Source organism: Camelus bactrianus, chromosome 5 (genome assembly GCF_048773025.1).
Source record: "Camelus bactrianus isolate YW-2024 breed Bactrian camel chromosome 5, ASM4877302v1, whole genome shotgun sequence".
In the NCBI taxonomy this organism is placed as follows: domain Eukaryota; kingdom Metazoa; phylum Chordata; class Mammalia; order Artiodactyla; family Camelidae; genus Camelus; species Camelus bactrianus.
This window is the reverse complement of record NC_133543.1, coordinates 38,548,148-38,562,586: the sequence shown is the minus strand read 5'-3', so window position 1 is coordinate 38,562,586 and position 14,439 is coordinate 38,548,148. Positions and strand designations below refer to the sequence as shown.

General features: G+C 39.9%; 1 protein-coding gene across 4 annotated transcripts in view; it reads right to left on the bottom strand.

Moving 5' to 3' along the window:
* FMNL2 (formin like 2) overlaps positions 1 to 14,439 on the bottom strand; it is a 367,782-nt gene that overhangs the window by 91,153 nt on the left and 262,190 nt on the right. For all 4 annotated transcript variants that reach the window (XM_074363666.1, XM_045504947.2, XM_010967870.3 and 1 more), the window contains one exon: positions 4,397 to 4,477. In XM_074363666.1, coding sequence (XP_074219767.1) covers positions 4,397 to 4,477 — 81 coding nt within the window. The remainder of the gene's footprint in view (positions 1 to 4,396; positions 4,478 to 14,439) is intronic.

Genomic DNA, 14,439 nt, shown 5'->3' with positions numbered 1-14,439 from the left:
TTTTTACTTCTGGAATGTCCTTTCTCATTCCCTTGTCTATCAAAATCCCACCTGTCCTTCCAGAACTCCCTCAGGTCTTCCTTTCTCCAATGAATCCTCCTCTGATAGTCAATGTCCTCACCTCTCTATCCTCTCGACTCCAAATAATCCTCAAGGTATCACTAGGTTGCACTGCACATGAGTTCTCTGGAACATAGTTTCCTATGAGACATTTATTTCCAGTAACTGAAGCCTCAGGCTGGTCTGGAAGAATGTCATTTGGTGTGCAATGCCTTCTAAGAAGAGTTCTTTGCTCTCTGTGCTCCAGACCCAAACCACCTTTAGGTTACAGCGTTTTCAGGAAAAGCCTTTGAGAATTCTGGCCATGACTGCAGTTGAATCAGGATCATCCAACTCCAAGGAAAGGCATCCATGGACAGGAAGGAGAGGGGAAAGCTGGCCAGGAGGAGTCTAAGATGTGGAGAGGGGAGAGCACTGCCCTGCCCCAGGTGGGACCTGCTACCCCAGGGAGGATACCTGCTCATACTGGGTGGCTCCAGTCACCCTCTTCTCCTCTTCTGAAGGCCCTTCATTTCTCCGACAGTTGCTTTGCACTAGGGAAAATAGCCTCAATTTCCCTCTGGAGGTACCCTAAAGACCTTCTCAGGTTTGTAGCATCCAGGATATAGGAAATAAAAGCATCCTTGATGCAACGAGAAAGGGAAAAAAAAAAAAAAGGCACCCCCTCTTTTGTCAAGAAAAGCTTAAGAAACAGCAGAGTCATCTGTAGTTTGGAGGGACTTCCAAGCCCAGGGCTTCCTGAAGAGCTTTCCAGCAATGAAGACCACTGATGAGGTGGGTCTTTGGCCACACAGTTGAGGAAACCATTTCCAGGTATGCTGGCTGCTCCAAAAGGGCCACATCAGAGTCACAAGTCTTGGGCTGTCTGCACATGCGGCCTTTAGAAGATGACTCGGCATTCCTAGCCATGCATTATGCAGAGTCCTGACTCATTCCCTGGAGCTTGTGCTGGTCCCTTAATTCTGCCTTATGCTTCCTTAAGGCAAGGTCCTCCCTCACCTACATCGTGAACCACATGGTACCCAGCATAGCACTGAGGACCTAACAGAGTACAAAAGAGCATCTAATTGGGTGGAGGGTACAGCTCAGTAGTGGTAGAGTGCATGCTTAGCATGCACGAGGTCCTGGGTTCAGTCCCTAGTACCTACTTTAAAAAAATAAAAATTAAAAAAGCTTAGGAAAAAACAAAACAAAAAAAAGAGGATCGGCTGAAGGACTAAGAGATATATCAAAACAAAACAATTTAATCAAAACGCTGAGGTAACAGGGATGACAACAATAGCAGGTAACATTTATTAGGCATTTACTGTGGGAGGCACTACACTTTGGAAACTGCAGGATAATTGAGGTAGAACTAAACTGACTTTGCCCTGCATTCTATTCTCTTGGGGACTGTTCAACTTTCAGCTGGACTCTGAACCACACAGAAGCCTTGGCATCCACTTCCCTCAAACATAAACAGTGAGTGGCGACACTCTGCACATTTTTTTTTTTTGGCAAAGGGAAGTAATTAAGTTTATTTATTTGTTTATTTAATGGAGTACTGGGGATTGAACCCAGGACCTCGTGCACTGAGCTACTACACCCTCCCCTCACCCCCACCCCAACTTCTACAATGGAACCAGCATGCTCTGAAACACTTCAAAGGGAAATCACATGCCTGTGGGAACCAGCAAAAAAGAGCTGGGCACCACTGATTAGGAGCATCCACCTTTTCCCTGGTCCTTTCTGCAAAAGGCCGGCCCAGGGAGGAGCCCATGGAGACAGCTGAGCCCTGGAGACCTGTCTAATAGGTTTAATTTTATGACTGCAGAGCTCAAAGGGGACCAGACTCCTTCCTTCATGGCCTGTAGCCTTTCTCCAGGTCAGTCATGAGCACTTCCCCACCCCAGGACAGACTGAGAACTGCCTGGTATTAAACAAGGAGGCTGATTTGGAGAGTTCTGGTCACAGAGATATCTAATTTAGGCTCTTCCTTCCCTGCCCTACAGGGTTTCATTTAAAACTACTTGGAAGAAAATCTAAACAGAATATGCTTAAGGATTTTTTTTTTTTAAAGAAGACAGCAAATTAAGTATCTTCTATTCAAGGTGAACAAAAGATTAATGAATGAAGTGCCTGAAGACTCCAGATAACATTAAGGGAAGACTGCTCAGCCTAGACTACCTGGCTAATATTGAAAGCTTGATTTGAAATCTCTTTTTCCCCCACCATCATATAGCTGAGACTCGTAGTAAATTCATTTTAACTGCTAGCCATGTCTTATTCCAAGCAAAATCTCCTTTTTTTCCAGGCTTTAAACACGACAATTACACCGAGTGGAACCGATCACTTCCTACCGCCAGCTGCCAACAGAACTCTTACTAAAACAGGGGACGATTGATCTGACATCCAGTTTATTTTTTTCTGAGCTGAATGACAGATCTTAAAAGATGAGGCACAAGCCAAACAAGGCCATTCAGGTGAATATACACGGTAAGGGCAGAGATTTCAGGAATGAAGGCAGCCCAGACAGACATCCTTTGTCTTGGGCCTCTTCATAAAGTTATTTGCAAGGAAGTAAAACAGAGGGAGCAGCTGATTTGCTGCTGTTTTTTCATTTTACATTCTTTGCCTTAACCCAGGCATAACTGTTCCAAAGGAGGGCTGGGACCGGGCCAGGAAGAACCCACTGCTTCCCTCCAACCATCTTCCTCCTCAGGGGCTTTGGAGCTGCAGTCTACAAAGCACTTGAGAGAAGTTTCCATTTTTAGTTTTCTTTTTAAAGAATCTGACAAATGTTGAGGTAACTGTTGGGAGACAGGCCATACTCTGTGTGAGGGAAGCTCTCAGTCTTGTACACAAACACCGGCTTTTCTGCCCACTCAGCTTGGGGTGAGTGTGCCTATGGCTGGGGTCGGAGCCAGCCAGCCAGAAGGTTTCCAAGTTGGGGGATTTCTGAAAATATTTCTCAAATAGAATCTTGCTGCCCTGTGCGAAGGAACAGCCCAGAAAACCACCTGGGTTTTTCTAGGGGCTTGTATTTTGTGTATACGGGTGCACCTTCCTTTAACTCTCTCCAATCTGATGGAATGGAAGGTTGCTATATCCTTGGGGAAGGGGAGCAGAAAGGAACTAAGAATTAAGCAGCTGTCTCAGGAGGGGGCCTGACAGCAGCTCTTTAAAAAAAGAGAGAGAGAGAGAGACACGTGTGTGATATATTGGTGAGGAGGGGACATACGAGGATCCCTTGACAGGCACATGCTTAGAAGAGGAGGCTATGTCATATTCAAGTCACACATGGCATCTGTGTGACAGCAAAGGTCCACAGCCCATTCACATCATCACTCCTAGATTTTATTTCCACTTGTCTGCATAGTATCCATAGGACACTGGGCCAGGAGCCGTCCAAAAGGAAATAATAGCTGTTCTCCTTCCCTTGATTTCTTTTGGCAGAGGGGAGGGTGGAGTTTACAATGGAAGCAGAAGATGAAAAAAATAAAAGATTAACAACAACAACAAGAAAAGGTTAACAAAAATATATAAGAGCCAAAAGCCCTGGAAACAGTGGCTAACTAGGAAAAGTGTGCCTTTCTGCTCTCATGAGTCACACACTCAAACAACAGAGAGAATTCAGCTCCAGATATTTTCTCTGCAGCCTTGAAAGCAGGAGCTGTGGAAGGTCAACTGAAAAACAAGTGCTGTCTGGTGCCGAGCCCTTTACCCATCATGAGCAAGGGCAGCTCTGCCCTGAGTCAGCCCAGGACTGATCCAGGCCCGCAGGGCTGTGCCAGGCTGCATGCTTTATCACGAGGCATCAGTTTAGACCAATTGTGTGGCTGCACAAAGCAAGGCTTGTTTGTAAAAGGAGAGAGTCCACTGAGAATGGAATCAGCTCTTCTCTCCTCACCTCCTTGGGGCCAGGGGCACGGCTGGGGCCAGGGAAGCCACTAAAAGCATCAACACAGGATGTGAGTGCACAGCTGGGATGACAAAGCCCCAGTGATGTTTTTCAAGGTCTCTGGAAATGCACCAAGACATGAAAGACAAGTATTCCCTTTACTCGGCATGCTCTTCTCAGGGCCTGAACACCTCCGGACAGAACTTATTGCCTTGTGTAATAACCATCAGAAGGACATGACTCCCATCTCAGGAAAGTACTTTTAAACACACTCCCAAGCGAGGATGGCTTTTTTCTTTGCCTTCTCGTGCTGTCGGGCTCCAAAGGTTGTTTTCCTGGAGGCTCTGGCAGAGGCTACAATGCAGAGGAAGGAAGGTCTCCCTCCAGTGCAGGAGGATCCTACTCTGCCTTCTCATAAGGAAGCAAAACCACCATGTGGAAACACACACATCTTACCTTCCTGGTTACAGCTGGATCCAGATAGCCTTTGAGCTTTTGAATGTAAGTATGGGGAGGGTTCTTCACCTGGAATCGTTCCTGCAGGAAGCACAAAAGCACAGTAAAAAGCATGAAAGCAATGAAGTATGAAGGCATGACAGTCAGCCACATTCAAACAGATTCATCCCGCTGATCCCAAGCCAAAAACGCATCCATGGTATCCACACTGCGGCCCTTCAAATAGTCATTGGTTTTCAATCTTTATAGTAGGTGTTATTTATCCCCTCTTTCCCAGGAGAAGAAACTGAGAAATTCAGCCCTTCCCTAAGATGACACAGCTGATCAGTAGTACAGGTGGATTTGAACCCATGTCTGCCTAACTCTAGAGTCTGACTCGCTTTCTCTGTAAGGCTCTGCAGCAATTTTTCTGGGAATAGTGTTCTGCCCAACGTGCACTCAGGGTCCTCTTCTAGCAGGTCTTCAGTCTATGCATATTCTTTTGAGAATCTTCAGCGTTGGTAAATCTTTTTCTTCTGAGTATTTTATCTTTGAAAATACCAAAATTCAACTCAAACTAGATAAAACTAACTTGTTTCAAAAGTGAGTAATGGGTCCAATGCTAAGAGACTGCAGTGAGCATGCGTATATTTGTGTGTGGGCACGTGCACGTGTGTGACCATTAGGAGCTCCTAAGACAGGTCCCCAATCAGAAGACACAAAAATATACTGAAATATCAAAATAAGCATAGTATATTATATATATATAATACATATACTTCTCAAGGTGATATCCAAAGGTAGATCTGGGATGGGACCCTGAGAGTCTGCATTTCTACCAAGTTTCATGCTGATGCTGTGGATGGAGGGTCCACACTTTAAGAAACTCATGCTCACGTGTATCAGGTTTTAGAGACTATAGTAGAATACGCTGTAGGAAGTTGGGTAAAACCCAAAGGCCCACACTATAAAATGGTAAGTACTGTGTTATGTTCATATAATGAGATACAACATTCTGAAGAAAAAGAACAAACTGTACTGCATCGTCCTACATGGATGGATCTTATAAACCTGATGTTGAGACAAAGAAGCATGATTCTTTTTACACAACAGACATAATTAAATATTAATGGTTAGGGACACACACACGGACACACACACACACACACACACACACACACACACACACACGCGCGCGCGCGCGCGCGCGCGCGCGAGGTTGGGGAGAGGTAAGGAATTTGCATAAAAATGATAGTCTGAGGACCAAGGTGGGGGAAGAAAATACAGACTGATCCTGAGAGGCTGGCAACGTTCTACTTCCTGATCCCAGTGATAGTTACTCTGCTGCTGGCATTATCTTACTTATGCTCTTCTTCAGTTTCACAACCTTATCTGTATATATGCTATATTTCACACACAAGGTTTACCTAAATCAGCTCTAAAAGGAAAAAAAAAAGATGCATCAGGAAGTCAAAACAATTCTTATTAGGTTCTTTTCTACATAGAACTCAAAAGATGTTTTGCTAATAATTCTTTTTAACCTAATCATTGCTTACGCCAAAATAGAATTTTTTAGTATTTCACAACCCTGACAACTGGCCGGCATGTTTAAGCAACTTGTTTATCCCATATAAATTTGTACTTCTTCAACACACGGAACCACAACATTCTTCCTGGTCCTTTCAAGCCTTGCTTGCTTACAGATTTAGAAATGTTACAGATCCTCTTACTATTATCAAAAAGATCATCTTATTGGTGAAAATATATGTCTTATTACTGTTTAATACTACTTTAAAATAGAGGAAAGTGGCCTATAGTGAGACACCTAACAATATCTCCCTTTTATTTAAAAACGATCATGGTAAATTTCATAGTAAACAAACTCTCAACAAAGCTGTTGAAAAAGAGTCAGCTTATTATTCCCAGTAATTCTCCCCAATTTTCTATCCCACAAGCAATTTCTAAGTAACAATTCATGACTATCTCAGATAGTCATGATTATCTCTAGTGCCATGTCTATGTAACAGGTTCCATTTTTTTTTCCTTTAACACTGTCACTTCACTGAGGAATCAGATAGGCTACAACTGCCACAGGGTTTTAGCAACAGCCCAGCTGAGGGCTAAAATAATCACAAAAAGCTCCCCCAAAATGAACTGATAAGCTATCTGGAAACCAGTTATTTCTTCTAACCTTGTGTATGCAACAGCTGATGCCAGAGATATATTAGGATATAAATAAATCAATGGTTTTTAATAATACAAACCCACCACCCAAATTCTTAAAAGTCCCATGACCAGTGATAACTCAAACTGCTCTATTCTACTATAGCAAATACTACCTACCTCTAAATATAAAGTTTCTAGCACATGAAATTCAATGAATTATAACTCTGGCTAATGTAGAATTACTTGGTTGAGGATGAGAAATTTGAAATCTGTAGGCAGCTGTCGAGTGATTTCTACTGTTTATTCTTTTAGAGAATGTCTTCATACCATAAGAGCCATATTTATTCCTTTAAAGTAAGAAAATCTGGCTCAGCAGCACATATAACATACTGATATTTACTCAGTTAATTCATTTTTGACAGTCAATAAATGTAGCTTTCTCTGTTTCTTACTTAAGATTGTGGTCCCCAGTGGGACTTTCTCAAATAGACACATTTGCTGGTCCTGCTGACTTGATCATCTATCCTCATAATTAGTTGCTTGAAATCATGGACAAGGTCTAAATTTAATAAACTCATACTTTTCAAATGTGCTTAGCATGTGCTTTTATGTTTTAGGCACTTTTTTTTCCCACTCGTTTGAGAAACTTACTAAACTAATTTCCAAGAAACAGAAAATGAAGAAAACTGATGCTTTAAAACACAATAGGTCTACATCACAGCTACTTCTCAAAGAACTCAGCCTGCCTCCAGGAATTCAAGTGAAACTATAATGGAGGGAAAATACAAAGCCCCAGTTATTTTCCTAAAACTGAAGGTTGTTTGTCTAATCTCAAAAGGAGCTACTGTTTCAGTTATAAATTCAGCACCTGGCTCAACGAGCCTTTTCTGTCTGTCTGTCTGCCTTCAACATGGCCACGTGGACAGTAGAAACATTTGGAGGAATACACTGGAGATTTCAGCACCTTGTCAAAACACATTTATGTTGAAGGACTTTGGATGGATTATTGGCATCATATGTATTAAATTAATATTTTTTTCTTCTAAGTATTAGAATTTTAGATTTTGCACTGAAACCCAAAATTGCCTTGACTGGCAGTTTTCCATCATCCTCACTAACAGAACTGTTTCACATCCTACAAGCTATTTTCAGTAACTAGTTACCTGCTTGTTCAACATCACTGATATGTAACAATGGGTCTGGGGGCGGTTAATTATTCTCCATAAATATTCAAAGAACAGAGCCTAAAGCCATTTCTTAACATCCAGGACACTATGCCAACAAACTGCATCAAAAGTTTGGGAGGTGGATATAGCTCAGTGGTAGAGTGCATGCTTAGCACACACAAGGCCTTGAGTTCAATTCCCTAGTACCTTCATGAAAGAAGGAAAGAAAGAAAGAAAGGAAGGAAGAAAGAAAGGAAGAAAGGAAGGAAGGAAGGAAGAAAAAAAATACTTAAGCTTAAAAAAAAAGTACTATGGGAGGAAAGAGAGGGGAAAATAAACCTTAGAATCTTCATTAAGCTTCTATGTCATTTGCAAATATTTTACTTTAATAAATTAGAGTGTTAGAAATTCAATTTTCTGGTAATAACCAGAAATTTTCTTCTCACTGCTAAAAGTAACTTCATTTATACAAGCCCAGGAGCATAATTACCCTTTCATCTGGGGTTGTAATTCTTGTTTCTCAAAGATAATTAACTTATCTCGTCATAACACTTAACAATTTACCATACTCTTTAGACCTCTTAACTTACTCAAGCCTCCCTATCTGCCAAGAGGATATTCAATCCATTTTATAGATAAGGAAACTGAGGCTCAGAGATGAAGGGACTTGCCTTAATCACACACACCAAATCAAAGATGCAAACTCTTTGACACTTGTTCTTTTCACTACGCTGTACTAAGTGTGCTCATCTTGCTTTTGATAGTTTAAGTTTTTAAAAGACAAGAAACATATTCTACTTTTCTTTGAGTCCCAGTATATAAAATACTTGGCACACAGTCCTTAATAATGTTCAAAGAATTAAATTTCTCTTAAATGTCATACAAAAGTCACATCTTTTATAAATTACAGGTGAGTGTTTAAAGCTTAAAAGTACACAAAGAGATTGTAATCACCCTGCACAGGACAGACACCCTGTGGGTTCCATGCTAGATATCTCAGCCAAACTCACATCACAGCTAAAGGACATCTGCTGATAAGCTTGTATCCTCTCATGGCTCTGAAACTGCCTAGTGCCTTCCACAATTATACATTTCTCATTAACTCAGTCCACTAAAGCTTACATTAGCCTCCCCTCTCCCCACCAGCCACCAGGAAGGTGTTACTCTGCCTACACACAGGCCAGCCCTGCAGATAAGGAAAAACCAAAGCACTGACTGGATTCCACTCAATGACCAAGATTCAAGTCTACTGCAACCCAAACTAGAAAACCAGGCCAATCTCAAAGGAGCTAAATGGAGGGGCTGTGACAGAGATGCGCCAGGTTCCTTGGGTAAGTCAGAGAAGAAAACATAATCAGCTGTGCTACAACACGGCCTTCTCTACTAGACACAGGCGGGCAGCCTTGGGTTCTTCCGAAACAGCTGAACTATTTCTCTGGGGCCTCCCTCCATGCCCCCTTTCCCCACCTAAATCTAATAAAGTTTGTGACTGAAAGCCTTTCTGCACAAAGGTTTGGAATTGGACATTCCACTCATCTAGCAAAACATTTCTGATCCTTTGCATCCTCTCTATCCAAGTGTATAATTACACAAGAAATGACTTAATTGAGGTTAATTTGGCATTGGCTGGACTTACAACAAGAATGTTATACGCATTTCCACTCCATAAATTCTATTTGGATAAGCAACCCCAAAATCAAAAAGAATGTCATTCAAGTTTATCTTATACCTTAATATTCTGAAGTTTAAGGAGAGAAATTATATTGAGTCTTTGGAAAATGAATGGCTGGAGGGGGACACATGTAGTGTTGAGTTTCTCTCCCTGTTTGGGATAGTCACAAGATCACTGGTTCTATTTCAGCAGTGGATTAAGCAGAGATATATAAACTACTTAAACACCCTTAGGGATGAATTAGACATTGCCATCATTATGCCATTACTAATGTTTCATTATTCTGTTCCTGTAATAAATTCAGATAGTGAAAATCCAAAGGGCTTTGTTTTTGTGCACATAAGCGCATTAGCTCACTACCTTTGAAGGATTTTTCTTCCTAGAAGCTGAAAGTAGTTGGCCTTCCTGTCCCAAGGCTGAGTAAGCGAACTGTAGTCTCTAAATGAGCTATAATTACAACTAGCATCATTGCCATCACTGAGTACTAATTTGCAGGACTTATCTTGGTGCTAAATGTTCTTCAGAGCTACGTTGACAGAAATAACCTATGTCCTTCAAAGGTTTACCCTCTAAAACAGGTAATGCAGACATGAGTAGATGAGAGGAAAAGACAAAAATAAGAGATTGCATTAATATTGCATATAGACATAAATGATTTACACAGAATAAGACACCAAAAACTAGCACAAGTGCTGGAGAAAAGGGGGCTCACAAGACCAGAATCCAGGTTCCTAAGCAGGAGGGACTGAGGTAAGCTATAACATTTCAGCCCTCCCAGGGGTAACAATTTATACAAATAGGAAAAAAATTTACACAAAGAGACATAGATTTCCTAAGGAATGGCGAGTACCAAAGTCCCAGAGGGAATGCAAATTCATGTTTCCCAAAAAAGAGAAAAACCAATTCCGAAACTTCAGAAAGGCTGCCAGACAACTATCCCACCAACAGAAACTATGTGTATGAAAGAAGAGGACCACTGAGAGAAAATGAGGGGGAAAAAATTAAGACTCTACCTACTTACAACAATAGATGGCCAAGAAATCGCATTCAGACAGGATTCTAATTTGGGATTCCAATTTTGTCTAACAACTACCAGAGGCAGCTAAGGCCAGCTGTGCCACCATTTAGAAGGATCCCTGTGGTTATTATTGGATGAAAACATTTTGCAAGACAAGTCCCTGCCTCTGAACATCTTAAATTTTGCTATCACATTTAGCTCTCCTGTTTCCAGGCACTAACGTGAAAAATACCAAAGTGGGGAAAAAAAGCAGACTTTATTTTTGGTGATCATTTCATCCTTTCATTCATCAAGAACACATTATGCAACACAGCGTGTAAAAAAGCACACAACGAAACAAATTCAGTTCCAAAGCGTTAAATCTCATCTCTGAGCTACAACAGACATTTCTGTAATACAAAGTAGAATATGATAAGAGCCATATGTGATCCTCTGGAAGTTCAAAGAAAGGTAAGGCTCTTTCCAACCGAGACGATCAAAGGAACTTCCTTGAAGAAAGTGGCTTTTGAATTGCCTTTTGAAGGACAGGCAGCACATAGATATCCTGGGACAGTGTGAGAGGCAGGAGACAGAGGGGTTCTCCAGATGGGGGAACATGGGAACAAAGGCAGAGAAGCACATGTGCTTGCAACTTCAAGGGGTTTAGCCGGGTTCCAGGAACACAGTTTATGAAAGGCAGTGGCACAAAGAATCTAAACGGTGAGTTGGAAAGGACAATGGCAGGTGTCAAATAATAGGCTAATGCGTATAGAACAGACAACAGGGAGTCAACAAGGAGTTTTGAATAGGTAGAACATACAGTTAATATCATATAACTCCCCTTTCTCCATTCCCAACTTGAAAAGTTGGCCATTTCTGCACTAGACCAGACGAAAAATCTGCATGTCAGATTCATTCCACAGCCACAGTTTCTTGGAGAGCTGTGAAGCATTCTTCAGCTCTGAATATGAAATCATTTTCCTAGTCTGAGAGGAGAGGACAACTTTCCAAGTGTTCCATTACAGCTCTCAGACTGGAAATAACTTTTGATGAGACTTTTCCAAATGATTTCCTTTATTTAGACTAGTGAAAGCCTCTTCTAGTTCACCAGGTCTTTCCTAATCAAAACATCCTATAATTCATTCTCTCATACGTAATATTAATTGGGCTTCTTTAATCCTACTAGTAGTTTATCATTTTCTCCAATTTAAAGTATTTTAATTGAATCTGTTGAGTTTGTAAGGAAGGAGGCCATACTAATAAAGTTTATCTTAGACGTTATCCTAAGCAAAGACTGAACCACAGCCATTGCGTGCCACGTAGCAACATTCAGTAAGTACTAAGGTCATTGTTATTGTTACTGAAGATGTAAGAACTGGCAGAGTGATGGAAGGTCAGATATATACCGGAAAACCTTTAAGATAATCTTTAAATCCTTTGCTCTGTCCCTTCAAGAGCCATAGCTTTCCTTTCTCTTAAACTGGCGTTTCTTAAAATACATACTACCTAAGACCTGCATCTAAAGAGATTGAGGATGTTTGTTATATTGCAAAAATTCTCTGATCCAATCACAAGTACTCAGGAATCTGCATTTTCTTAAATTCCCCAAGTAGGTCTTCAGTCACTAAAGCTTATTCATCATTGCTTTAGATTATACTTCCTACTTTGGATACCTCGATCTCTCTCTTTATTCAATCCACAAAGAGAAGATGCATATCCTTGGTAAGCAAAGACTTAGGAATATTTTTAATTAGGTTTAAAGACACAGACTTACATTATAAACTATAGTTACAGTCTATGCTTTCATGAAAATTTTGCAAGATCCCTGGGGAGTACTCTTCCTATAAGAATGCAAGAAGTATAAAAATGACTCATTGTTTCTTCATCTGAAAAATGGGAGTATGAAACCCTTTCTCCCCCATTACCACATATCTCAAAAAACCCTTGTTAATGACGCCTTCCAAATAAGAACAACATACTGAAGATCTCATACAAATAAAACAGAGGGAAAAAAGAAATAGCAGTTCTGAGCTTGATCAGGGCAGGATAAAAAAGAAGAAAGAATAAGCCTTAGATTTTTCATAAAAGCAATTATATATTTCAAGACTTAGATAACAGCACTAATATTTTTCAATCACTCAAGAATTTGAAAGGATGGCAAGCTCTTACTTTAAGGGTTGCTTTCTTGACTGCAGTTACATCAACTGGATTCCCTGAGACTTCATTTGCCCTAATTCAAACAGGGCAAATACATGGGTAAAATTCACAGAATTTCAATAGGTGCTTCCTGAACTTAAAGAAATGTGGTATTTATGAAGGGCATAGTTTATGTAAGTGAACCTTCAAAACAGAAAGCATGAAAAGAGAGAAGGAAGCTGCCTAAAGTCAACAAGTGTCTGACACAGCAAAGAAAGCATCCTTATAAATTTGTAGATACTGACAGGCATATGTAGAATAGATAAACAAGATTATACTGTATAGCAGGGAAATATATACAAGGTTTTGTGGTAGCTCACAGTGAAAAAAATGTGACAATGAATATATGTATGTTCATGTATAACTGAAAAATTGTGCTCTACACTGGAATTTGACACAACATTGTAAAATGACTATAACTTAATAAAAATGTTAAAAAAAAAGCATCCTTATGAACATAACACAAGGAGTGAAATAAGTGAAAAGCTATCAGATCTTAATCATTCCCTTACTACTTCCTTTTGTTTACTTTACGCAAACACTTAAACATAAACACCAACCTCAAAATTCTAAACATCAACATTTTTCCATTGCTGTTGTTTACAATACAGAAACCATTAAGATACTGTTCAACTGTAGACCTTGATTTTGATTAAATGCATCATATAGATAGTACAAACCACCTTCTCCATCCTAGGGGATCAAGGAAGTGGTGGGAGGCTGTTCAAAGATAGTATTTCTCTGAAAACTATAAGAAACTTTTATTTTTAAAATGTTATCATGTAACACTAAAAATCATGAAATACTTAGGGAGAAATTTAACAAAATATTTGCAAGACCTGTACACTAGAAACTTCAAAACATTCCTGCAAGACACTAAAGACCTAAATAAACAGAGATGTCACATTCACAGATCAGAAGACTTAAGGTATCAGTTCTCCTGAAATTGATCTACAGAGTCGAAGCAACCTCCATCAAAAGCCTTTAGGCTTTTCCCTAGAAACTGACAAGCTGATTCTAAAATTTATATAAAACTGCAAAAAAATTAAAATAGCCAAAATAATTTTACAAAAGAACAAATTTGGAGAATTCACACTACTCGATTTCAAGACAGTAATCAAAAGAGTGTTGTAGGGATAAAAGGACAGAAATATAGATCAAGAGAGCAAAATACAGAGTACAAAAATAGGCCCACACATGTATGGCAAATTGGTCTGTCAAAGATACCAAGGGAGCTCATAAAAAAAAAGGAACAGTCTATTCAACAAATGGCTGAAACAGTTGAATATACATATGGGAAGAAAAACAGTGAATCTCCAGCCTTACCTCACCCACGTACAAAAATTAACTCAAAACAGATCACAGACTAAATGTAAAAACAAAACACATAAAATTCTAGAAGAAAACATAGGAGATAATCTTTGTGACTTAAATTGTGCAGATTTCTTAGGCCACAGAAATTCACGAACCACTTATAAAATAAAAGAAACTGAATTCTATCAGAAAAGCATTTGTTCTCTGAAAGACACTGTTATGAATATGAAAAGGCAAGACACCAATTAGAAGAAAATATTTGCAAAATCTAGTCTGATAGACTTGTATCCAGAATACCTTTTTAAAAAACTTCTATAGTTCAATAAGACAAACCACGCAATTTTTAAAAATAGGCAGAAGATCTGAACAGATCCTTCACTGAAGAAGATACCCAAATAGCAAACAAGCACATAAAAAGATGCTCAACACCATAAGAGATGCAAATTAAAACCACAGTAAGATACAACTCCATGTCCATAAAAATGGCTAGCATTAAAGAGACAGACAATACTCAAGGGTTGGTAAGGATTTGGAACAACCGGGATTCTATGAC